This window comes from Tursiops truncatus, chromosome 2, assembly GCF_011762595.2.
Source record: "Tursiops truncatus isolate mTurTru1 chromosome 2, mTurTru1.mat.Y, whole genome shotgun sequence".
Classification (NCBI taxonomy): domain Eukaryota; kingdom Metazoa; phylum Chordata; class Mammalia; order Artiodactyla; family Delphinidae; genus Tursiops; species Tursiops truncatus.
Genome location: NC_047035.1, coordinates 117,901,424 through 117,928,960, shown reverse-complemented (window position 1 = coordinate 117,928,960; position 27,537 = coordinate 117,901,424). Strand labels below are relative to the sequence as shown.

The 27,537-nt window shown below is 38.1% G+C and overlaps 1 protein-coding gene and 1 non-coding gene across 5 annotated transcripts in view; both read right to left on the bottom strand.

The window, feature by feature from the left end:
* The window catches only part of SCAPER (S-phase cyclin A associated protein in the ER), a 493,982-nt gene that overhangs the window by 74,756 nt on the left and 391,689 nt on the right, over nucleotides 1-27,537 (bottom strand). For all 4 annotated transcript variants that reach the window (XM_073801292.1, XM_019950258.2, XM_019950268.3 and 1 more), the window contains one exon: nucleotides 9,769-10,001. In XM_073801292.1, coding sequence (XP_073657393.1) covers nucleotides 9,769-10,001 — 233 coding nt within the window. The remainder of the gene's footprint in view (nucleotides 1-9,768; nucleotides 10,002-27,537) is intronic.
* Nucleotides 2,884-2,956, bottom strand: TRNAG-GCC (transfer RNA glycine (anticodon GCC)). Its single transcript has one exon. It is a non-coding gene; the product is annotated as a tRNA-Gly (tRNA).

Genomic DNA, 27,537 nt, shown 5'->3' with positions numbered 1-27,537 from the left:
AAAATGGATGAACTGGGAATTTATTCATTCAATAGAATCTTTAGAGCAGTTAAAATAAATTTATCAGATTTACATGCATCAACATAGTGCTCAACCCCATGTTATGTGAACATAGAAACTGACAAAATAGTATGATAGCATTTATGTAAAATTTAAATAATACAAAAAATAGAAAGCAGAATATATCGTTTATGGATATTTATTATATATAAATATATACATATAAAATTTATATACACAAATATATTTATATATATTTGTATATATTTACATATATACATATATATTACACACATGTATATAAAAATTTTATAAAAATGCATAGGAACTATATACACACACTCTAACATAGTGATTTACATCTTGAGCGAGAGTAAGAGGAAAGGGATGGAGATGGGGAGTTAGCTGTATCTACAACATTTGGTTTCTTACCAATAAGAAAAAAGATCTAAGACAATATGGAAAAATGTTATTGGTTACTGAAAAATGTTGTCAAGTTGGTACACAGGTATTGATAATTTTGTTAGGTGTATGTTGATATACTTCATCATAAAATAATAGAAAACTTAAATATTTTAAAAGGCAATAATGACAAACAGAAAAAGCATTTGAAACGTGTAAGATGAAGGCCTAATGTATTTTTCCCCCATGTTTATTGAGATATAGCTGATATATACATCATGTAAGTTTAAGGTGTACAATGTGATGATTTGACATATGTATATACTGTAAAATGTTACTGTTTTCCAGTTTCACACCACTGGGATTGGAAAAGATACTTGATATAAGTTATGTGTTCTCGAATTGTTGAGACTTGTTTTGTGCCGTAACATAGGATTCATCTTAGCAATTGTTCCATGCGTATTTGAGAACAATATGTATTCTGCTGCTGTTGGATGGAGTGTTCTATATATGTCTGTTAGGTTCTTTTGGCCTATAGTGTTGTTGAAATCTGCTGTTTCCTTACTGATTCTCTGTCTGGAAGATCTATCTATTGTTGGGAGTGGGGTATTAAAGTCCCGACATATTATGGTATTGTTGTTTTGTTCTCCTTTTAGTTCTTTTAGTATCAGTCTTATATATCTAGGTGCTCCGACGTTGGGTGCATAAATATTTACCACACCACTGTCATATCCTTGGTGGACTGACCTCTCTATCATATAATGACCTTCTTTGTTTCTTTTAACCATTTTTAGCTTAATATCTATTTTATCTGATATAAATATAGCTACTCCTGCTTTCTTTTGCTTACCATTTCCTTGAAATATCTTCCACCCCTTTGCTCTCAGTCTATGTGTGTCTTTAAAGCTAAAATGAGTCTCTTATAGGCATCATATTGTTGGATACTGTTTTTTTTTATCCCTTCAGCCACTCTATGTCTTTTGATTGGAGAATTTAATCCATTTACACTTAACATATTGATAATTAGTGATTGGTAAGGACTTCGTATTGTCATTTCACTAATTATTTTCTGGCTTTTAGATCCTTTGATCCTTGCTTCCTCTCCTGCTGTTTTCTTTTGTGATTTGATGACTTCTTGTGGCAGTATGCTTTGACTTCTTTACACTATATGTATCTACTACAGGTTCGTATAGGCTTAAATAAAACATATATATTACATCCTATTTTAAGTTGATAAAAAGTTTGATAGCATACAGAAACTTTATACAATTGTCCCTCAGTATTTGTGGGGAATTGGTTCCAGGACCCGCTATAGATACCCAAATCCGCAGATGCTCAAGTCCCATCATTGGCCCTCCATACCCTCGGTTCTGCATCTACAGATTCAACCAACCACAGATTGTGTAGCATTGTAGTATTTATTGAAAAAAACCTGCATGTAAGTGGACCTGCACATTTTAAACCTGTGTTGTTCTAGAGTCAACTGTACTTTTATTTCTCCCTCCTCATATTTTAGGTTATTCGTGTTATAATTTATGTATTTTTATAGTGTTCATTCAATAACAAATTACTGTGGTTATGTTTATATCTATTATGTTTGATTTTTTTTTTTTTTTTGCGGTACGCGGGCCTCTCACTGTTGTGGCCTCTCCTGTTGTGGAGCACAGGCTCCGGACGCACAGGCTCAGTGGCCATGGCTCACAGGCCCAGCCGCTCTGCGGCATGTGGGATCTTCCCGGACCAGGGCCGAACCCGTGTCCCCTGCATCAGCAGGCAGACTCCCAACCACTGCGCTACCAGGGAAGCCCTATTATGTTTGATTTTTAACTTTCAAACTAGACTTGTAAGTGAATTATGCACCACCATTACAATACCAGAGGATCGAATTTTGACTATATGTTTACCATTACCAGTGAGTATTACACATCCATATGTTTTTTTCGTCTTTTTAAAAATTTATTTATTTTATTTTTGGCTGCACTGGGTCTTCGTTGCTGCATGTGGGCTTTCTCTAGTTGCTGCGCGTGGGCCTTCTCTGGTTGTGGCGAGCAGGCTTCTCATTGCAGTAGCTTCTCCTGTTGTGGAGCACGGGCTCTAGGTGCGCTGGCTTCAGTAGTTGTGGCTCTCAGGCTCAGTAGTTGTGGCTCACGGGCTCTAGAGCACAGGCTCAGTAGTTGTGGCTCACAGGCTTAGTTGCTCCACGGCATGTGGGATCTTCCCGGACCAGGGCTCGAACCCGTGTCCCCTGCACTGGCAGGCGGATTCTTAACCACTATGCCACCAGGGAAGCCCATCCATATGTTTTTATGTTATTACTTATCATCCTTTTCTTTAAAAAAAAAATTATTTATTTATTTGGCTGCGCTGGGTCTGAGTTGAGGCACGCGGGATCTTCATTGCCACGAGCGGGATCTTCATTGCGGCATGTGGGATCTTTAGTTGCAGCATGCGGGATCTTTAGTTGCGGCATGCAGGACCTAGTTCCCTGACCAGGGATTGAATCCGGGGCCCCTGCATTGGCAGTGCAGAGTCTTAACCACTGGACCACCAGGGAAGTCCCTATCATCCTTTTCTTTAAACTTGAAGAATGCCCTTTAGTATTTCTTGTAAGGCAGGTCTAGTGGTGATGAACTTCTTCAGCTTTTGTTTGTTTGGCAAAGTCTTTATTTTTCCTTCATTCCTGAAGGACAACATTGTTGGGTACAGCATTCTTGGTTGACAGTTTTTTCCTTCAATATTCTGAAAGGCTGTGCCACAGGCTGGGCTTCTTGATTAGGTTGGCTGCTTGCTGTGCTCTGATGTTGAGCAAGGTCACTGGCTGGCCTCTCTGGCTGGGAGGGGCCTCCATTTATATCTCATAGTTGGGTGGGTAAAGAAACTGTCTCTGTGGTTGGGAGAGTCTTTGTCTGGGCTCCATTGTGGGGTGAGGATGCAGGCTATGCTCTGTAGTTGAGTGGGACAATAGCTGGGCTCTAAGACTGCCCAGGGTTACTGTTCAGTCTTCCTGGTTATGTGGGGTCAGAGGCTAAGCTCAACAGTTGGGTAGTTCTGTTGGCTTGGTTCCCTGCCTAAGAAGGGCTGTAGTTTGGGCTTTGCGGCTGCCTGGCTTCCCCAGCTGGCCTTCCTAGATGGTCAGAATAAAGGCGATGCTGAGCTAGAGGGCAAGGATGATACTTTGCTTTCCTTCCCAGGTTGTGTGGTAAAACAAGCTCTACAGCCAGTACAGTCTGGGGACTGGGGACCCAAATCAGCAGAACTGCCAACTGAGCTCCGTGGCCAGATGGGGTACAGGCTCAGTTCCACAGATGGGCAGAGCTGCTGCCTGGGATCTCTTCTTGGGCACCACTGCAAGCAGCAATACAGTCCACCAAGATCTGAGTGCTGACTGCTGTCAGCCCCTCCACACCTTTCTACTTGATCACCAGTGGTCAAGCTCTGCAGATTCCCCCAGCAATCCCGGTGAGGTGAGACCCAAGTGGAAGTGTCCCACAATGCTGGGAGAGCTGGATGTCCATTTGGGCTCCCTCTTCCCACTGGAGAAACCACAGGCTTGTGGGAGGATGGGGGCTCATGCAGTGTTGTGCTGGCCTGTGGGAGGGCTGTTGTGGTCAGAGTGTAGCTGCTCCTCTTACTCTTCTAATGTGGTACTTCTTGATCTCTGAGGTCTGGGGGGAGATGCTTCAGTCTCATCTACCTCCTGCATTCTGAGTTTTCACAATGGTTTCTTGTCTATGGATAGTTACTATCTGGCTTTCTTGTGAGGCCATCTGTTTGATGACAGAATCTGATCAAAAGTAATGAACTAAGACCTTGTAAACAGAGGATTATCACAGGGAATCAACACTGATCCTGACAAACAGGAGCATCATCTACAGCACTGGACTCCATTTCATAGTACAAGACAGTCGGCTGTTCTTTAGCACATTCCATCCATATCTCAGCAAAGTTCTGGAAGCCAAGAAAATCCAAGATCAAGGTGCCAGCAGGGTTGGATTCTTCTGAGGCCTCTCTTTTTGGCTTCCAGATGGCTACCCTCTTGCTATCTTTCGTATGGTTGCCCCTCTATGCATGTGCCTAATGATTTTAATACATAAAGAGCTTTTACAATTAAAAAAGTCAACACCTCCAATAGAAAAATGGGCAAAGTACATGAACAGGCAACTCACAAAATAATTAAAATGGCCAGTGAACATTAAAAAATGTTCAATGTAACTACTAATACAAAAAATGAAATATTTTCGCCTCTCAGTTTGGCTAGGACTCAGAAGAATGATGATATCCGACAGTGTCTAGGCTGAGGGTACAAGGACGTACTCATATGTAATCTTTATGTAGGACAATTTGGCAATATGGATCAAAATCCTTAATGCATATTCTTTGACCCCCCAAATTATACTTCTCAATGTTTAATAGAAGACAATAATCAATTGTAGGGAAAGATGTTCTTTACAGTATTATCTGTAAGAGTAAAATACTGGAATAAACCTATGTAAGCAATAATAGATTACCTAAAGCAAATCATGGCTACATAATTAAATACTTGGAAAGCCAGTAAAAATTCATTTGCAAGTTTCTGTTGATTTGGAAAAAAGCACTTAAAAAAAAGTATGACCAAACAATGTGTATAAGTATTACAGTTTTTTTCATAAAATAACCACATATATATGTACCAAAACCAAAACAAAACCAATGATTATCTTTGGGAGGTGGGATTAAAGATAATTTTTGTGTATTCAACAAAATCCATTGTGCTTTTCTGTGTTTTTCAAATCGTTTTTCTCACTGAGCACATATTAATTTTATAATTAGGAAACAAGTTATTTTAAAAAGGAGAATGGGGAGAGAGGCAGAGGCAAGCTATCTGCTATTACAAGAGAGACTGCACTCTTAAAGAAGTAGCAATGGAGCAAAGGTAAATCTGAGATATTTACAAGGTAGAATCAATAGGTACTAAAGACTTAATTGGATGTTGGTTTGGTAAAGGATTGTGAAGAGTTTTTGACAATGCTCAGAATGCTGGCTTAAGTAACTGAATGGGATACTGGTGCTACAGATAAGGACAGAAGACACAGGAAAAGTATCTCCTTTGGGTGGAAAGATAAGGTGTCCAGTTTTGAACTTGTGGAGCCTGAGGTGCCTGTAGTACATCCTAGCAGCTAGGAAAGTGCTTGGCTAAAGTACAGTTTTATGACTTCTCCTTGAATAGATGCCTTATGTTTACTAATTTTTGATTCCAAAAGGCTGGTATCAGTGACTTGGACTATCTATTTGCCTCTAGGTTGCAAAGTTTGATTTCCCTGTTTTGAGAGACAGATATAAATTTCTAATTGAACATGATGAAAAGAATTGTGCTTCAGCAAAAGACCATGAATAGCCAAAGGAATCCTGTGAAAGAACAACAAAGCGGGAGGTATTACATTTCCTGATTTCAATCTATATTACAAAGCTACAACAATCCAAATAGTATGGTACTGGCATAAAAAGAGACATGTAGACCAATGGAACAGAATTGAGAGCCCAGAAATAAACCCATGCATATCTGGTCTATGAATATTTGACAAAGGAGCCAAGGATACTCACTGGGGAAAGGATACTCTCTTCAATAAACAGTGCTGGGAAAATCAGATAACTACATGCAGAAGAATGAAACTGGACCCCTATCTTACACCATTCCCAAAAAAAGAACTCAAAATGTATGAAAGATTTAAATGTAAGACCTGAAACCATGAAACTCCTAGAAGAAAGCATAGAGGAAAAAACTTGACATTGGTCTTGGCAATATTTTTTTGGATATGACACCAAAAGCACAAGCAACTGAAGCAAAATAAACAAGTGGGACTCCTTCAAACTTAAAAACTTCTGCACATCAAAAGAAACAATCAAAAAAATGAAAAGGCGACCTGCAGAACAGGAGAAAATATTTGCAAACCATATACTGGATAAGGGGTTAATATTCGAAAAAATAAGGAACTCCTACAATTCAATGGTAGAACCACAAATAATCCAATTAAAAAATGGGCAAAGGACCTGAATAGACAGTTTTCCAAAGAACATATACAAATGGCCAATAGGTATAGGAAAAGATGTTCAACATCACTAATCACCAGGGATATGCAAATTAAAACCACAACGAGATACCACCTCACACCTGTTAGAATGGCTATTATCAAAAACAAAATCACAAAACTAAAAAGCCCCCCAAACTAAGAGACAACATTGGCAAGGATGTGGAGAGAAAAGTGAACCTTTGTACGCTGTTCGTGGGGAAAGTATATTTGTAAAGCCACTATGAAAAACAGTATGGCGGTTCTTCAAAAGATTAAAAACAGAACCACCATATGATCTATCAATTCCACTTCTGGGTATATATCTGAAGGAAGTGAATCATTATCTTGAAGAGATACTTGCATTCCCATGTTCACTGCAGCATTATCCAGAATAGCCAACACATGGAAACAAAGTGTCCATCAACAGATGAATGGATAAAGAAAAGTGGTAAATACACACACACACACACACACACACACACACACACACACACACACACACACACACAATGAAATATTATTCAGCCATAAAAAATAAGGAAATCCTGCAATTTGTGACAATATGGGTGGCCATATAAGGCACTATGCTAAGTGAAATAAGTCAGACAGTAAAGGATAAATCCTGTATGTTCTCACTTACATGTGGAAACTAAAAGAGCTGAACTCACAGAAACAGAGTAGAATGGTGGTTGCCAGAGGCTGGGGTGGAGGGTCGGGGAAAGGGGGAGATGTTGGTCAAAGGGTACAAACTTCCATTTATAAGATGAATAAGTTCTGGGGATGTAACGTACAACATGGTGACTAAAAATAACAATACTGTATTACATACTTGAAAGTTGCTAAGAGAGTGGCTCTTAAATGTTTCGAAACACACACACACACGGTAATTATGTAAGCTGATGGGAAGTGTTAATGAACGTTACTGTGGCAATCATTTTGCAATATATATGTGTATCAAATCATCACGTTGTATAACTTAAACTTACACAATGTTATATGTCACCCATATCTCAGTAAAGCTGGGAAAAAACAGAATTGCAGAGCTTCAGGGTTGATGCATTTCCTGAGCAAATTTCAAACCAGTGTTTTTTTCAAATTGCAATCTGCTTCTACCCTACACACAATACTGCTTTCCTAGAACTATGCTAAACATTTGACACAGACAATATTTGCATCTTACAGAAAAAAGAATTCTGATGTTTGATAGCCGAAAGATATTATCTGGATATTCTGTTAAAGGATTTTCTTTAAATTTTTTTTTTTTTTTTATCCCAGGACCTTGTGAAGTGTCTGGCACAAAGTGAGCACAAGTGATCATATTTTGAGGTGATAAATATTAGAGGATCCCTTAGATCTAGAAACTTGACTAAACTATGTAAAATAATGAGAATAAACACTGTTATTACCTCATCTTGGTTAGACACCCTCTTGCCTCTTCTATGCCAGATAAGGAGAGAACAGGGACATATGTCAGGGTGATGTGCCCTGCTCCAGCTCTGCCTTAGGGGTACAGGTCAGAGAATAGTGCCAAAGACTGTGTTGGAATGCTTTCCTCACAACTTTACAATGCTAGAGATATAAACTGACAAAAAATGCACAGGTTGTAGCAGGGAGTGGTGTGAGATTTCCTGTCACTTCATATTTGAGAAGGTGAGAAAGAAAGCATAAAAGTAGTTAAACATGTTCTGTTTGCTTCATTGAGAAGATCTGAGATAAGGTTTGTGGTTCTACATATAGGGATCATCAAACCAGCCTGCAATGCATTATCTACAAGAAAACAATATTTAACAAAAGTGGTTCAAGTCAGATAAAGAGTGGCATGGTTTTGTACTGAAGTACTATAATTGTCAATCACCCTTTTTAAGCTACATGAGTTATTTGGCAAATTACCACTGTTATTTTTTTTCCCCAATAACCTTCTTCTTTTTACAAAGGATCTGGTAACTATAATAATATATGTAAAAATGTAGGTACTTTCTCCCGGAAGGCCCACCAGAATTGCATTGAAGCACTTGGCTGGACCTTCTGCCTCATCACAGCTGAGGCATGTGGCTAAGCTGTCTGGATGACAAGAATGCAGGGTTGCTGCATCACAGAGTAGCCCAAGGGAGAATGCTGGGGCTGAATGGCATTCATCAGCAAAGAGGGCCAGGTTCTACAATGACCAGAAGGACATGGGGAAATTGAATGGGATCAAGCAACTGAGAGAAAGGCCAGGGAGGGTCAAAGTCAAGTGCTGTATGATAAATGGTTGTGGACCCAAAGGGCCTAGTACTCTCTGGCAATAAATATGCCTGGGGAAAGAGGGCAGGCAGATGGAAGGGACAAGTTAGCAAAGTAATCAAGGGTAAGAAAGATACTGAATGAAACAACTGTTTTCAAGAAAGCACTACAAGAGACCAGTGTAAAATTTATGAACTGTGAAAGAAGCAAATGCAGAAGAGGGCATTCTCTTTCTCCTATGAACCTACTATAAGCTTCAGAGAGTAACAAATTGCATGGGTTTTGGAAGTCAGAGATCAGTGCAGATCACAGAGGAGTTTCTGATAGGTGGGACAGGTAATTGATTAACACCAGATGGAACCCTGTTGGGAAATTAAATGTCCTACCTGATTCCAGATTCATGAGGGAAAAAGAATTCAGATGTCAAAGTAGGAATAAATTTCCCAGGAGAGAAGGTGGACCTTGGAAGGAAGCAGGGTTGACCTTGAACAGGTGTTAGGAATTGCCACATTTGTGTAGTGGAAAACATACAGCTGTTGGGAGTACAGCTAGACCTGAGTTCCAGTCTCAACTCTCCTACTTAACTTTTAAACTTACTCAGTACATAACCTTGGGCAAAGCACTTAACCTCACTGAGCAATTTCCTTACCTACAAAGTCTGTATTAGAAATCCTACACTTATAGGGCTGTAAAGCCTCTACTACAGTACCTTACACATAATGGGTGCTCCATAAATGATAGCTATTATTACTGTTTTAAATCTGAACCAAATTTATAACCAGAGATGACCTGAGATAGGGAAATTCTTAGAAATTCTTTGAGTTGGAAGGAGTTGACAGCAAAAAAGTTATAAAAAGCTTGGACACTACCTATTCTAATATCAAATATCTAAATACCAAGAAAGACAAATGAGCTCTAACTGTAATGCTTTTCATTAATAGGATTTTCCTTCTCTCTACAAAATGTGGTATATTTTGTATTAGGAATTTGTGGATGGTGTGAGAAAGATTGCCATCACATTGGGCCCTGAGACTTAAATTATTTTAATATATATTTTTTAACAAAAAAGACAGTTTTAAGAAATCTAGAAATTTACCTGATGAGGTCCTGAACTCGACTGTTAAAAGCATCACCTTGTGAGGGTTTGCTTTTCATTTCCTGTGTTGATATTTTTGGTGTAATTGGCTGGCTGTTTCCATCTGGTCGATTGGCAATCAGGCAGCCAAAAACCACAGCACTGACTTTGAGAAGTCCAGTTGTCAAGCCTTCGAAAACTTGCTTATTTGTATTTCTTCCCAAAATAGCATTATTTTCATCTGGAACATAAACCTAGATAGAAAAAAAATACAGTAATTGTGTTTCAATAAAACCACCAAAAATGAACAGAGATGATATGGAAATTTTCTGGAATCATAAATAATTTTGAAATTATAGAGGTGCCATCTGAATGTTTGAGTATTGGTTCTAAGGTCAGATTGTCAAGTTCAAATCTCAGCTTTGCGCCCGCTAGCTGGGTGACCTTGGGTAGGTTGTTACTTCCAAGCTTCAATTTTCTCATTTATAAAACACGGATAATGACATTACCTATAACATAGGGTTCTTGTGAGGATTAAATGAGCTAATAACATAAAATGCTTAGCTTGTGCCTAGGTGCATAATAAGCACTCAATAAATATTAGTTATTCAATTGAATAAAGTATATTACAAATTTGTATAAACTCAGAAAACAAACCAGTTGGTAAACCGACAGCACTGTTTCTTGTTAAAGTGAATTTTTAAAATATCTAATCTAAATTCCTCTCTTAGGAAAAAATTTGCATTTCTTATTACAAAATGGTAAAATAGTTTTTTGCCTAATACATAGGGTCATATTGAGCTGTTTATTTATGGTTTACAGGAAGTAATATGCCCGTTAAAAGCTGGACAAGGAGTCAGAACCTGGGCTTGGGTTCTGGCCTTGCAGCTATACGTGATCTTAGACATGTTCCTTAACCTTTCTGTGTCTCAGTTTCCTCAACTGTTAAATGAGGATAATCTTAGTATCTAATGAATCAACATATGTAAATTCTTAGAACAATGTTTGGCACATAGGTAAGTCCTACAAAAGTGTCATCTGCTACTATAACTGCTACTCTTACTGTGATTCCTACTATTACCAGGAGTAAATACTACTGTGTGTGAACATCAGCTCTTGCAGAGAAGTACAGCTCTTGTAGAAGTACAGTGGCTAGATACATAATTATCAGGCTGGGAGCTCTGTGCCTTGGTATGTGATACTGGCTACATAAGGGTTCACTCTGCCCACGGAGAAGAGGGGCTCCTGAAGGCCTCACTACCAAGAAAGGGGCAGAAACAAGAAGCTAAAGGTGGGGAGAAAGGAAGTTTGGACTTGGAATCAGATAGCACTGTAATTAAGTTCCAGTTCCTCCTCCAGCACGTCACATGACTGTATGTAAATACTTCACATTTCCAAGCTTTGGGTTCTGTATCTGTCTACCTGCTAGGACTACCATGAAGTTCAAATAAGATGACGAATGGGAAATCACTTGGTAAATTATTACTAATAACTTCACAAATGCACTTACTTAGTAACAACTAGTCTTTGCCTCATTCTCATTCTTTATCTGCACCAGTTCTATCAAAAGATAGAGGAATAAATGATCACTAGGATTCAAAAGGAAGATCTTCATAAACACAAGCAAATATTCCCTCCATTGTTTATAGTTGTTCATTTAGACATTCCATGAAAGTTACTTTTCTGAGAATAGCCTTGTTTAAGACTGTTGACCATCTCTAACCACTGAGCAATTCCTAAGCCAAAGTAATTACAGTAGAATCTTTCTGCAGTATGTGCTGATGGAAGTTCCCTTTGAAACTCTATAAAACAGTCACAGAGCTTCTTCAAGCTGTGACTAGCATAATCTAGCCTATCCCAATACAGAAGGTGGTATTAGGAGCTGAGTTTGAATCAAGGATTTCTGTATAAGTCAGGATAAGCTAGGTTATGCTGCAGTGAAAAATTCCTCAAAACTTTCAGTGGTTTCAAACAATAAAGCTTTATTTTTCATTCAAATGACATGTTCATCTGAGACTGGCTGGGGCTCCTGTTGTCCTTACTTCAGAGTCTAGGTGACAAAGCAACCATCATTTAGAGCAACAATGCCCAACAGAACTTTCTAAAATGACTGAAATGTTTCAATCTATACTGTTCTACATCTGCACTTGTCACATGTGGATAACGAGTACTTCGAATGTAGTTAGTGTGACATGGGACTGAATTTTTAATTTTAGTTAATTTTAATTTAAATAGTGGCTAGTGTATTGAACAGTACAGAGGACTGTAGGTCACAGTGGCAGAGAGCAAAAAATATCTCTGGAGGGTCTTGTGTCAACATTAAATGAGCTGCCTGGAAATGACACATCATTTTTGCTAACAACTTATTGGCCAAAACAAATCACATAGTCCAATTCAACCACAAGGAAGACAAGAAACGTCATTCTACTATGTACTTGGTAAGAGGGGGAGAATCAGAACATCTGGTCCACAGCACTACCGACAGCAAAATATTGTTTCTTCTAGTATGACTATACAAATATTATTCACAGTTAAGCTATTTAGTAAATGATTACCTTTACTTTCTTGTACAAATTTTTGGTTTCACTCAGATGTTGAATTTCTTATGTATGTATCACTAGTTCATTGTCAATCTTTCTGGTTAAAATGAAATTTCCTCTCAAGTTCAAACACATCAGGGATTGTTGATTCTTTTTCTCCCTCCAATGGAGACAATTGTCCTGAAACCGCCCTCCTCCTGCTGTAATCTGGACTGGTTGCTCTCTAGGCATGCTACACAGTTCTCATTTTGAGATGCCCTTCATCTTCATCCTAAGAATTCCTTCCACCCCCACCCCTCAACCCCAAGTTAGATTCCTTTATTTCCTGGATTCCAAACAACTTCCAAAGAAAGGGTGCTTGGGAAGAAAAATTTTGAGACCTTGTAAGTCTGAAAGTATATTTATTTCATCCTTATACTTGACTGATAGTTTGGATGGATATAGAATTCTTGGTTGGAACTAATATTGGTTGGAACTAATTTTCTTTCAGAGTTTTTTGTTTTAAATAAATTTATTTATTTATTCATTTATTTTTGGCTGCGTTGGGTCTTCATTGCTGTGCGTGGGCTTTCTCTAGTTGCGGCGAGTGGGGGCTACTCTTCGTTGTGGTGCGTGGGCTTCTCACTGCGGTGGCTTCTCTTGCTGTGGAGCATGGGCTCTAGGTGCGCAGGCTCAGTAGTTGTGGCTCGTGGGCTCTAGAGCGCAGGCTCAGTAGTTGTGGCACACAGGCTTAGTTGCTCCGTGGCATGTGGGATCTTCCCGGACCAGGGCTCAAACCCTGCATTGGCAGGCAGATTCTTAACCACTGCGCCACCAGGGCAGTCCCTCTTTCAGAGTTTTTAAGGACTGTCCCATTGTTTCCTACTTTAAGTACTGTTCTTCATAAGTCCAATTAATTCCTAACGTTTTTGTACATGTCCTATCTTGTCCTCTCTGGAAACTTTTCGGCACTTCTTACCCCTGATTTCTTCTGTCATGGTATAGGTCTTCCTTCACTTTTTGTTCAAAAACTCAGTGGTCTTTTCAATCTGAAAGTCATGTGTTTCACTTCTGAAGATATCTCTTGTATTACTTCTTTGCTAATTTCCTCTCATTTATTTTCTCTGTTGGATTTTGGTCCTGAACTGAGTCTTGAATTTTCTTGTATTTTTTTCTTCTGCTTTTCATATCTTTTTACTTTGTCCTACTTCTTAGGCAATTTCCTTAACTTTATTTTCCAGTCCTTCTGCTGAATTTTTCATTTCATCAATTGTATTTTTAATTTTCAGGAGTTCTTTTGGGCTCCCTGTTTTGTTTTTACAGTACTTTGTTTTTGCTTCATGGCTGCAATATTTTCTCATCTCTGTGAAATTCTAATTTTTAAAGATATTCTTTTGTATCCTGCATGGTCTTTGTTTCCTCTGAGTTCTTTCTTTGTATTTCAGGTTGTAGGCTTTCCTTAAATATGTGGTAATCTGGAGATTTCTGTTCATACTTAAGATTAATGCATAGATGGATTTCAGTGTTTCACAATCTAGATCTAATCACAAGCTGGATACAAAGTCAGCATGAGGGGCTCCAATTTGAATGACTAAGCAGAGACCCTGCTGGGGAATCCCAACTGTCAATATTTATAGGTCTATTCTCCTGGGACAGTTAGTGTCACAAGAATGGAATCCTATGCCCTCTAAGCCTAGAATATATGACATGGCCTGCTCATTTTCTCAGAGGTTCATAGAAGAAGGGGCTGAGTGTCTCAGTGTTTAAGGAACAGATTTTCACTTAATCATTTTGTTTTTGTATGATTTCCATATGGCTGTACCTGGTGGCCCCATGTCCTGAGTAACTTTGGTTCAACCTCTTGTCTTCTGCCAGTGTTTGGGGAGGGGCATTCACTTGGCTGTACATGTAGCAGATGGGATCTAGGGCATCTGAACTGCCTCTTATTTAGACTTTCAACCAATCCTCCTCTTTCCAGCCCTACTTGTACCCTCATTTTCTGAGATACTTGGGAACTCTAATTTTTGAGCCTTCTGGGGTTATGTGGCACAGGTTTTCTTCCGGTAGGAAGACCTCCTGCTAATTGAGGTTTTAGCTTTTAGGCAACTGTTTTTCAATCATCTGCTTTCCAGATTAAAACATACTTGCTTTACTTTCCTTCCCATTCTCTCTGTCTTTGAGGGGTTAGAACTTTATCTGTTTATCTATTTACTATAATATTAGTGGGGGCCTTCAGAGAGAGAGAATGTAACTTGTGTGTTCAATTGGCCACATCTAAAAATTAACTCAATAAATCACCTAAAGACACAAGTTTCTTTTTCTTTTACAAACTACAGAAAGAATATGAGAAACACATTTCTGGGTAATGTCAGGGTTCTTCATACATCACAGATTTTCATATTCCTTTCTTTTCAAAAACCTTGTACTGATATTAAGTATTTCAAATAAAACACTATACATGTGCATTTAGCAATCTTTCACTTCTCTAGAAGTATTTTATCCAATAATTGCATCCTTTAAGAATATAGTTGAGAATCACAAAGACATTAAAGACTTCTGAGATACCCAAATTAGTGTCATTTATTTAATCACCTGCTCATCTAACATTTGAATATCTACTACATCCATGGTCAAAGGAATAAAGTGATGCTCCGCTTATTCTAAGGGTCATTTAGACCCTGTATACTTTGATTTTACAAATAAGTGTAGAAAGCTGTGGTTTACTGGTTTATAGTAGAACAGAAAGAACAATATAAAAGAGAGGAGTGGTAGCTATTTTAGAGGTAGGCAGTAGCAAAATGTAACACTAATTCTGGAAGCATAAGAAAAAACAGATATAAGAATGCTAAAGGCACTGCAATGTGAGACATGTTATTTTTACTGGACTCACTCATCTTTATTTGCACTGAAATTATTATTTACTACAAATCAGTATAACAGTTTATGCTCAAAATGACAACCTTAAGATATCAAAAAAAAAGCTAAATTATGAGCCTCACTTATTTGAGGGGGGGGCAAAGAAAAAAGGATGAAAACTAACATTTATCAAGTTTTTCTTCTATGCCAGATACTTAAGCACTTTCTTTATACCATTACATTTAATTTTTGCAGATTAACATATCAAAGTTCAGAGATATCAAGCAACATGTCCAAGTTTCACAGCTAGTTAATAGAAGAGCTGGGACTTGAACTTGAGTTTATCAGACTCTGAAGCCCATGTGCTTTCTCTTACCCCACACTGACTTCCTCCCACTGGCCATCTCTTCTACTGAGGATTCTGGAGCAACTGTCTCAATTGGAGGGAGGTGAAAACTGATCATGGGCCAAACATTGCCTTTCTGATGTCTCTTCCATTAAAAGCTCTTAATTAGGGCTTCCCTGGTGGCGCAGTGGTTGAGAGTCCGCCTGCCGATGCGGGGGACACGGGTTCATGTCCCGGTCCAGGAGGATCCCACATGCCGTGGAGCGGCTGGGCCCGTGGGCCGTGGCTGCTGAGCCTGTGCGTCCGGAGCCTGTGCATCCGGAGCCTGTGCTCTGCAACGGAAGAGGCCACAACAGTGAAAGGCCCGCGTACCGCAAAAAAAAAAAGCTCTTAATTAATTTGAACTTTATTCTTGACCAAAGGGCATGAAAATATTTTATTTAAAGGTTGTTGGAATAATTATGGGTGAAATATACTAAACTTATTATTCAGAAACCATAAATGTGGTTGAAGGACCAAATGTTACTTCTTCATCAGCCCCCCCAAAATAAGCTCAATGTAAAGTAAATCAGATATATTTTTACACTTTTCTTATTTTCTCTGTCCACAACTGACAACTTTTGATTTTTCTATTTCATTGGGGCTTTCTGCTTAATTTTAGAAACACCATTTTGGCAATTTTTAATAAAGTAAACAGAAATTGAAAAAATTCTCTAACCATCTGGCAATTATACGAAGAACACTTGTGGCCTGCAGGAGCCAAGCTTGCCATGGTGAACCCTGGGACCTCAGACCTCAGTCTAAAGTCCCTCACTGTACTGAACAGTCTTTTATTTTCTCACTGTGGTTTCCTATTTTCCAACAGTCTAAGCCCCTCACCTCATCATATTTTTGCCCCAAATTTGTTTTTTTCTCTCTAATCTCCTTATTTAATATTGATCCTTTCACTGCTGAGAATAGAGTTTTCTTTTGCTTGTAACCTTTGGTGAAGTCTTTGTCTCATAAGGACATTATTTTATTCAAACGGTCACAGAAATTCTCCTCACCCTTCTATATAGATTTTTCTTTTGCTGGTTTAAAATCCTTTTACCACAATGTTTTAAATAGGAAACTGATGTTTCATCTAAGAAAGAATTTCAAAATTGACTGAATTAAAGTATGAAGGGGTTTATCTTCAGTTAGACAAAAGGTTCTTTCTAGTCTTCAAGAATGAGATTTGATAAAGAGAAACTTTAAGGAGAAGGTATCTACACTGTAAAGGATATTCTATTCAGAGCAGTACTCTGCACTGTTGTCTTTTGTCTAGTTGGGTATCACTGTTACTTGCCAGAGGTAAAGTAACTCGTTAACAGCCTGCTCTTTTGGGACACTTAGTAGATGAAATGCACACCTAGAGTTCTGATATACGCTTATAGACTAACACTTGAGTTTGCACTTCCTTCTAACACAGCTGCTGGGCCAAGGGCACACTGCAAGTTGAGGGGCCTGTCCTGTAGGAAAGGTGTGCAAGCAACATCCTCCCTTCCCCCCGTCCGCTGTCTATTGCACACCTGGCTTACCTGAGTCTGGAACACATTCCATCCTAGGGTGGGTGGTCTGTGGAGGGCAGGGGAAGGTTGCCTTCCCAGCATGCAGCAGTGCTTGTAACTACCACCTGCTGGTACGTACCAGGCCTGGCCTGGGAAAAAACAGAGCTATGTAGCTTTTGTCTCTTCTGAATCTGTCACTCCTGAGGCAGAAATCTAAAAGCCACAATTTCTCTTCAATGGATGCAAGGTATTTCCTTTAGTATATTTCTTTAGAATACACTGGTGTGGTTATTATCTTACTCTCATAGTAGCAGCAAACTATAAGTAATTTCATATAATACTCTTATTTATAAAATTTCTCCTTCCTCTCAAAAAATATTTGGCTTTCTCAAAATTTGCAGATATTTCATATAGTTTTAGATCAAGAAAGAAACTTAGCATCAATTTTTTTCATTTTATATTTGAGGAAATAATGGTCTAGAGGAGAAAGAGACTTTCCTGAGAATGAAGAAACCATCAGGGCTAGAATAAGTACTGTGCTACTTCTCTAAACCTACTCCAAGGAGAAACCCAATATCTATAGGGCTAAGCTCTGAGGCAAAGTGTTTTAGCAAAATTAAATTAAAAGTCATTATCACTTTTAAAAGACGAGCTCACACTCTTTCTTTCCCCCACTACCTCCCACCATCAAAGTAGTTGTGAAAACTTTCCACATTCTTTTTTGCAATCCAGAAAGATGTTTTTATTAGTAGTATAAATCTATCCATCTGTAACATGATTCCATGAGACAGAAAATTAACTTGGTAATCAGTGGTAATTCTATCCAACTAATTTTCAGTATTGTGAAGTTGGGCTTAAGTATTTTTAAGTTGTAGAGTGTGTTCACAATGGTCAGAATATGAACTAAACTCACTGAGAACCAATAGGAGATTGTTTAGAAAGCTCCTGTCAAGTCAATGTCAGAGTATAGGGGAAAAAAAGGCAAAAAAATGTGGAAGGGCTCCAGCATCAGACACAGGTTTCCACATTGCTGGCACCATTTTATTTCCTTAGCTAAACTGTCTTCAGACTACAACAGTCATTTCACCATTGACATTTTATAAAACATCTATGCTCATGTTGTATTATGTATAAAAATAGAACTCATGAATGATATTTACCCTGATGATTTAATTGGCTTGAAAGCATGAAAAGAAATTACATATGAATGGCTAATAGTTTTCAACGTTATCTTTTTTAAATTTCACAAACAATATCAAGACAATATTAAAGAGAATGTTGCATTTTATCCCAAATATTATTACCCTTTTTTAATATATTTATGCCTTTCAGACTCTGTTTATACATTTTCCAAAATCCTAAATAATATAGTTTCAGAAAGCTCTATAGTGCATGCCTTAGTGGTCTTGATGCTTGGAAATTTCTTTGTTACTAATGTTGAATTATATTATTTTTCTGCTCAAAAGAATCCCTGGCTTCTTATCTCCTGCAAAGCTAAAGTCCAAAACCGCATAATGGCCAAAGAGGCCCTTCCTGATCTACTTCCCCAATTACCTCTCTGAATTCATGTATTACACTTTGTCTGTATGGCTCTTGCTCTGCTATTTCCTCTGCCTAAATACACTTCTCCCAGGTATCCTCATGATTCATTCCCCCTCTTCCTCTAGGTCTCTATTCAAATGCCATCTTATCCATAAGCTTTTCCAGACTATCTCTTTAAAAGTTACATTCTTCTCCCCCAAACCCACTTCCCTTTCCTGTTCACTCAGCTTTATTTTTCTCCCATTGCAATGGTCTAAACTAGTATGTATTTCCTCTCTCTCCAAGCTAGAATATAAGCTCCATGAGGGCAAGATTTTGTTTTGTTCAATTCTCTGATCCTGGTGCCTAAAACAACACTGGCTATGTAGGAGGTGTTAAAAAAATATCTTGTTTAATGCACCTAGATATTGATTTTCAATTTTAAAAACCCAATTACTGTAACATATTCAGAAGTTCTAAGTTAAAAATAAAACCAGCACTTAAGGGACTTCCCGGGTGGTCCAGTGGTAAAAAATCTGCCTTCCAACTGCAGGGGACGTGGGTTTGATCCCTGGTCAGGGAACTAGGATCCCACATGCCGTGTGGCAACTTAGCCCATGTGCCACAACTACTGAGCTCGCGCGCCTCAACAAGACAGCCCGAGTGCTGCAAACTACAGAGCCTATGCACCCTGGAGCCTCTGCACCACAATTAGAGAGAGAAAAGCCTGCACACCACAACTAGAGAGAATCCCATGCACTGCAACAAAAGATCCCGCATGACTCAAGGAGGATTGTAAATGCCACAACTGAGACCCGACGCAGCCAAAGAAAGAAAGGAAAGAAAGAATAAAAACATGACATTAACAGAAAGATAGGCAAGATGAAAAGGCAGAGGGCTATGCACCAGATGAAGGAACAAGATAAAACCCCAGAAAAACAACTAAGTGAAGTGGAGATAGGCAACCTTCCAGAAAAAGAATTCAGAATAATAGTGAAGATGATTCAGGACCTTGGAAAAAGAATGGAGGCAAAGATCGAGAAGATGCAAGAAATGTTTAAAGAAGAAACAAACAGAGATGAACAATACAATAACTGAAATGAAAAATACACTAGAAGGAATCAATAGCAGAATAACTGAGGCAGAAGAATGGATAAGTGACCTGGAAGACAGAATGGTGGAATTCACTGCTGTGGAACAAAATAAAGAAAAAAGAATGAAAAGAAATGAAGACAGCCTAAGAGACCTCGGGACAACATTAAACGCAACAACATTTGCATTGTAGGGGTCCCAGAAGGAGAAGAGAGAGAGAAAGGACCCGAGAAAATATTTGAAGAGATTATAGTCGAAAAGTTCCCTAACATGGGAAAGGAAATAGCCACCCAAGTCCAGGAAGCACAGAGAGTCCCATACAGGATAAACCCAAGGAGAAATACAGTGAGACACACAGTAATCAAATTGGCAAAAATTAAAGACAAAGAAAAATTATTGAAAGCAGCAAGGGAAAAACAACAAATAACATACAAGGGAACTCCCATAAGGCTAACAGCTGATTTCTCAGCAGAAACTACAAGACAGAAGGGAGTGGCATGAAATATTTAAAGTGATGAAAGGGAAGAATTACAACCAAGATTACTCTACCTGGCAAGCATCTCATTCAGATTTGATGGAGAAATCAAAAGTTTTACAGACAAGCAGAAGCTAAGAGAATTCAGCACCACGAAACCAGCTCTACAACAAATGCTAAAGGAACTTCTCTAAGTGGGAAACACAAGAGGACAAAAGGACCTACAAAACCAAACCCAAAACAATTAAGAAAATGGTGATAGGAACATACATATTGATAATTACCTTAAACATGAATGGATTAAATGCTCCAAGCAAAAGACACAGGCTCGCTGAATGGATACAAAAACAAGAACCATTTATATGCTGTCTATAAGAGACCCACTTCAGACCCAGGGACACATACGGACTGAAAGTGAGGGGATGGAAAAAGATATTCCATGTAAATGGAAATCAAAAGAAAGCTGGAGTAGCAATACTCATATCAGATAAAAGAGACTTTAAAATAAAGAATGTTACATGAGACAAGGAAGGACACTACATAATGATCAAGGGATCAATCCAAGAAGAAGATATAACAATTATAAATATGTATGCACCCAACATAGGAGCACCTCAATACATAAGGCAACTGCTAACAGCTATAAAAGAGGAAACTGACAGTAACACAATAATAGTGGGGGACTTTAACACCTCACTTACACCAATGGACAGATCATCCAAAATGAAAATTAATCATGAAACACAAGTTTTAAATGACACAACAGACCAGATAGATTTAATTGATATTTATAGGACATTCCATCCAAAAACAGCAGATTACACTTTCTTCTCAAGTGTGCACAGAACATTCTCCAGGATTGATCATATCTTGGATCACAAATCAAGCCTCAGCAAATTTAAGAAAATTGAAGTCATATCAAGCATCCTTTCTGACCTCAGCGCTATGAGATTAGAAATCAATTACAGGGAAGAAAACGTAAAAGACACAAACACATGGAGGCTAAACAATACGTTACTAAATAACCAAGAGATCACTGAAGAAATCAAAGAAGAAATCAAAAAGTACCTAGAGACAAATGACAATGAAAACAGGACAATCCAAAACTTATGGGATACAGCAAAAGCAGTTTTAAGAAGGAAGCTTATAGCAATACAATCCTACCTCAAGAAACAACAAACATCTCAAATAAACAATCTAACTGTACACCTAAAAGAACTAGAGAAAGAAGAACAAACAAAACCCAAAGTTAGTAGAAGGAAAGAAATCATAAAGATCAGAGCAGAAATAAATGAAATAGAAACAAAGAAAACAATAGCAAAGATCAATAAAACTAAAAGCTGGTTCTTTGAGAAGATAAACAAAATTGATAAACCACTAGCCAGACTCATTGAGAAAAAGAGGGAGAGGACTCAAATCATTAAAATTAGAAATGAAAAAGGAGAAATTACAACAGACACCGCAGAAATACAAAGCATCCTAAGAGACTACTACAAGCAACTCTATGCCAATAAATGGACAACCTGAAAGAAATGAACAAATTCCTGGAAAGGTATAACCTTCCAAGTCTGAACCAGGAAGAAACAGAAAATACAAACAAACCAATCACAAGTAATGAAATTGAAACTGTGATTAAAAATCTTCCAACAAACAAAAGTCCAGGACCAGATGGCTTCACAGGTGAATTCTATCAAACATTTAGAGAAGAGCTAACACCTATCCTTCTCAAACTCTTCCAAAAAATTACAGAGGCAGGAACACTCCCAAACTCATTCTATGAGGCCACCATCACCCTGATACCAAAACCAGACAAAGATACTACAAAAAAAATATAAAGAATTACAGACCAATATCACTGATGAATATAGATGCAAAAATCCTCAACAAAATACTAGCAAACAGAATTCAACAACACATTAAAAGGATCACACACCATGATCAAGTGGGATTTAACCCAGGGATGCAAGGATTCTTCAATATACACAAATCAATCAATGTGATACACCATATTAACAAACTGAAGAATAAAAACCATATGATCATCTCAATAGGTGCAAAAAAGCTTTTGACAAAACTCAACACCCATGTATGATAAAAACTATCCAGCAAGTGGGCATAGAGGGAACCTACTGCAACATAATAAAGGCCATATATGACAAAACCACAGCAAACATCATTCTCAATGGTGAAAAACTGAAAGTATTTCCTCTAAGATCAGGAAAAAGAGAAGGATGTCCACTCTCACCACTATTATTCAACATAGTTTTGGAAGTCTTAGCCACAGCAATCAGAGAAGAAAAAGAAATAAAAGGAATACAAATTGGAAAAGAAGAAGTAAAACTGTCACTGTTTGCAGATGACACGATAGTATACATAGAGAATCCTAAAAATGCCACCAGAAAACGACTAGAGCTAATCAATGAATTTGGTAAAGTTGCAGCATACAAAATTAATGCACAGAAATCTCTTGCTTTCCTATACACTAATGATGAAAAATCTGAAAGAGAAATTGAGGAAACACTCTCATTTACCATTGCAACACAAAGAATAGAATACCTAGGAATAAACCTACCTAGGGAGACAAAAGACCTGTATGCAGAAAACTGTAAGACACTGATGAAAGAACTTAAAGATGACACAAACAGATGGAGAGATATACCATGTTCTTGGATTGGAAGAATCAATATTGTGAAAATGACTATACTACTCAAAGCAATCTACAGAGTCAATGCAATCTGTATCAAATTACGAATGGCATTTTTTACAGAACTAGAACAAAAAATCTTAAAATTTGTCTGGAGACACAAAAGACCCCGAATAGCCAAAGCAGTCCTGATGGAAAAAAACGGAGCTGGAGGAATCAGGCTCCCTGACTTCAGACTATACTACAAAGCTATAGTAATCAAGACAATATGATACTGGCACAAAAACAGAAATACAGATCAATGGAACAGGATAGAAAGCCCAGAGATAAACCCATGCACCTATGGTCAACTAATCTATGACAAAGGAGGCAAGGATATACAATGGAGAAAAGACAGTCTCTTCAATAAATGGTGCTGGGAGAACTGGACAGCTACATGTAAAAGAATGAAATTAGAACACTCCCTAACACCATACACAAAAATAAACTCGAAATGGATTAGAGACCTAAATGTAAGACCGGACACTATAGAACTCTTAGAGGAAAACACAGGAAGAACACTCTTTGACATAAATCATAGCAAGATCTTTTTTGATCCACCTGCTAGAGTAATGGAAATAAAAACAAAAATAAACAAATGGGACCTAGTGAAACTTCAAAGTTTTTGCACAGCAAAGGAAACTACAAACAAGGCGAAAAGACAGCCCTCAGAACGGGAGAAAATATTTGCAAACGAATCAACAGGCAAAGGATTAATCTCCAAAATATATAAACAGCTCATACAGCTCAATATTAAAAAAACAAACAACCCAATCCAAAAATGGGCAGAAGACTTAAATAGACATTTCTCCAAAGACATACAGATGGCCAAGAAGCACATGAAAAGCTGCTCAACATCACTAATTATTAGAGAATTGCAAGTCAAAACTACAATGAGGTATCACCTCAAACCAGTTAGAATGGGCATCATCAGAAAATCTACAAACAACAAATGCCAGAGAGGGTGTGGAGAAAAGGGAACCCTCTTGCACTGTTGGTGGGAATGTAAATTGATACAGCCACTATGGAGAACAGTATGGAGGTTCCTTAAAAAACTAAAAATAGAATTACCATATGACCTAGCAATCCCACTACTGGGCATATACCCAGAGAAAACCATAATTCAAAAAGACACATGCACATCAATGTTCATTGCAGCATTATTTACAATAGCCAGGTCATGGAAGCAACCTAAATGCCCATCGACAGATGAATGGATAAAGAAGATGTGGTACATATATACAATGGAATATTACTCAGCTATAAAAAGGAACGAAATTGGGTAATTTGTAGAGACATGTATGGATTTAGAGACTGTCATACAGAGTGAAGTAAGTCAGAAAGAGAAAAACAAATACCATATATTAACGTATATATGTGGAACCTAGAAAAATGGTACAGATGAACTGGTTTGAAGGGCAGAAATTGAGACACAGATGCAGAGAAAAAATGTATGGACACCAAGGGGGAAAGTGGTGGGGAGGTGGGGGTGGTGGTGTGATGAATTGGGAGATTGGGATTGACATGTATACACTGATGTGTATAAAATGGATAACTAATAAGAACCTGATGTACAAAAAAATTAAAAACTAAAAAATAAATGGAAAGAAAATGAATAAAAACATAAAACCCCCCAGCACTTAAAAAACAAAAATGTACAGTACGTAGTCACCCTGGATGAATTTGTAAAGTGAGTAAAAGGAAGAAAGGAATTTTGCATGTTATCCCCTTCTCTATGCAATATCCTACTTCTTCTTCACCTCTTATTCCTAGTTCAGTTGCTGCAGTCTATGGGATATGTCTTCTATTTTCCCCACCTGACAGTTTAAGTTATGTGCCTCACTAAAGTCCCCAAACACCCTGGGCACACTCTGCTTTATTGCAGTACTAACTGCAATGAATTTTAAATGTCTGTTATCTCTCTTTTCTACTAGACCGTAAGCTATTTGTCTCTGTAATTCCAGTGCCAACTACCTACTTGGTGCTTCTAAATATTTGTGGAATGAAAGAATGAGTAGGTTCTAGAGGCATTTACAAAGCAGTATTGGTATGCTGACGTTACTGTGCTGGGAGTTAGTAAGCCAGGGTCTCATTCTAGCTTAGCCATTATTACCAACATGATCTATGTGTCTCCAATTCTTTATGCATAAAATAACGGCATTTGGCTTTAGTATTTATTGAGTCATTTGGAAGTAAGATGGTGAGAGAGGTACTTTTATAAGCATTTAACTCATTAAATGTTTACAGCAACCCTCTATTATATCTATTATTATCCCTATTTTGCAACTGAGAAAACAGAGGCTCAGAAAGGTAAAACAACATGCATAAGATTGTGAAGTCAGTAAATGATGAAGCAGCTTCTCAAATTCAAGACATCTGATTCCACGTTTAGTGACTTATCCCAACATCACTGTATCTTTCTTAGTAGGAGGTTGCAATGATTACTCTCTAAGGCCTCTTTTTATTCTCAGATTCTTTGATTCTGTAGGCCTAATTTATTTATGATCATGAAGTTATTCAAGTAAAGCCATCTATTTGGAATACAAGCAAGGACCAGGGAACAAAACAAACAGACAAAAACAAAACCAAAAAACCAACGAACAAAAAAACAATGAAAAAGGAGATGGAATCAGGCATACTGATGCCAGTGAGAAAATAGTTAAGCAGTGGAAGTTGAGGTAAAAAATGACAGCACCACTATAAGCATCATCATAAAATACTAGAGGGAGGAACCCGAAGTACAGAAAATCAGAGATTCTCAGAGTGGAAAGCTCTGAGAATTAACTGAAAGCATTAACTGGTTCATCCTCCCAGATAATGTAGGAATTTCTCAATATGGGTCTGACACCCTCAGCCACAGGGTCTCCACCAACCATTCGCCAAGGCAGACCTTTCCAATTTTAGACAGTTCTAATTATTTATTATGTTTATGTCAATGTCTGTCCCTGCTCCTAGCCCTATCAATCTCCACTGACCCACTGGTCATTGGTCTTCTTATTCCTCTATGCAATCAGAATAGGTTTGTTCCCCTGTCCCTAGGAGAACCATTGAGAAATTTAAAAACAGTCCTCATGTATATTGAATCCCAGTTTCTTCATTTATTTCTTATTTTGCATGATTTACATTCTCTTTACCCATCAGGTTACTCTCTATTCTGCAGAGGGACTGTCATTCTCTTGTTCTACACACCATTCAACTATATGATATGACATCAGTTTTTTTCAGAAGTCATGTTTCACTCCAGATATACTAAGTTCATAGTCATCTAAAACCTATAGGTCTTTCCTCCAACCTTGAGTCTTTTTCACTGATGCAACAGAAAAGCTAGGTTACCACCACACCCTGCATCCTGTAGCTGATTTTTTTCAACCTAAATGCCAGTCCACCGAGGTCTTTATCAGTCCTATTTCTATCACTCTAAAAACAGCCTATCCTTCCTAGTTTTGTGCAAATTTGATATGCCTGCATTCTATGCCTCTCATAGCCAGATTCCTACCAATACAAGGCTTAAGCCCAAAGGCTCTGAATGCACATAGCCAACCAAGGAACCCATGCTGGGGCACATCTTATTGAAATAGCTTTCATTCTCTTTTGGAAACTCAAACCATGCCATTTGTCAAATGGAAACCACTGTGGTTTATGGGTTGGGGGTTGGCAGGGTGTGAATGGGAGAAGTATATATACGTGTGTGTGTGTGCACACACATGTGCGCACACCCACACCTTCACAGATGGTAAATATCTGTGAAGGCAAAACACTGGGTTTCCTATCACATAAGTGTGGAATTCCTAAATAAATTATTTGGCATTTTGCAGCAAATAATGTCTCTTTTGCTCAAAGCTGCCATTCAAAATTCTATCGACCAAAAAACAAAAAATCATCCTTAAGTACAAGGGGCTCTTCTCTAATAAACCTGGTACTCTTCTCATTTTTCCTATCGTAGATAATGGCACTACCATCCATCTAAGTACAAAATCCAGAAACCTTGGTCTCATCCTCCTTACCCTACATATCCATTACCAAGGTGAATATTTCTTGACTCCTCTATTTCGATGGCCATCCTAATAGTCCAAGTCACCAATAATCTCTCTTCCAGACTACTCTGATAATCTAATTGGTCTCTCTGAATCCATATTTGCCCCCCCCCAAAAAAATCCATTTTAGATATCCATATGTATATCTGATCATATCTGATACCCTTCAGGAATGTATATTTATGATTAAAGTCACAAACTTAACTGAACCTACAAAATTCAGCATGCTCCAGCCCCTAAATCTACCTCACTTGCCCAAATTGACTGCCTTCACTTCTTGCTCACTAGGGTCCAGCCTCAGTGGCCTTCCTTTGGTTACCTGAATTACACAACCCCTTTTCCACCTCAGAGCTCTCTTAGGAGCTATTCTCTCTGCCTAGATCATTCCCTCACCTGCCTTTTTGCCTAGCTAATAAGCAAAACCTAATCCTTCAGGATTTAGTTTAAATATCACTTCTTCATGGAGGCCTTTCTTGACCCTCCTAGCTTGGTCAGTTCCCATTTATGCTTTCCTAGTACCTTGTAAATATTCATTTAGCATGTAACACAATAGTAGTCACATAATTAATTGCATAATGACTATTCCTCATACCTGGTAAAATAGAAGCTCTACAAAGATTAGGACAAATGTATTTCATTCACTGTTCTATTCATAATACCTAATGTTCAGTTCTTTATATACTATAGGTGCTTAATAGATTTTTTTTTTTTTTTTTTTTTCCAGTACGCGGGCCT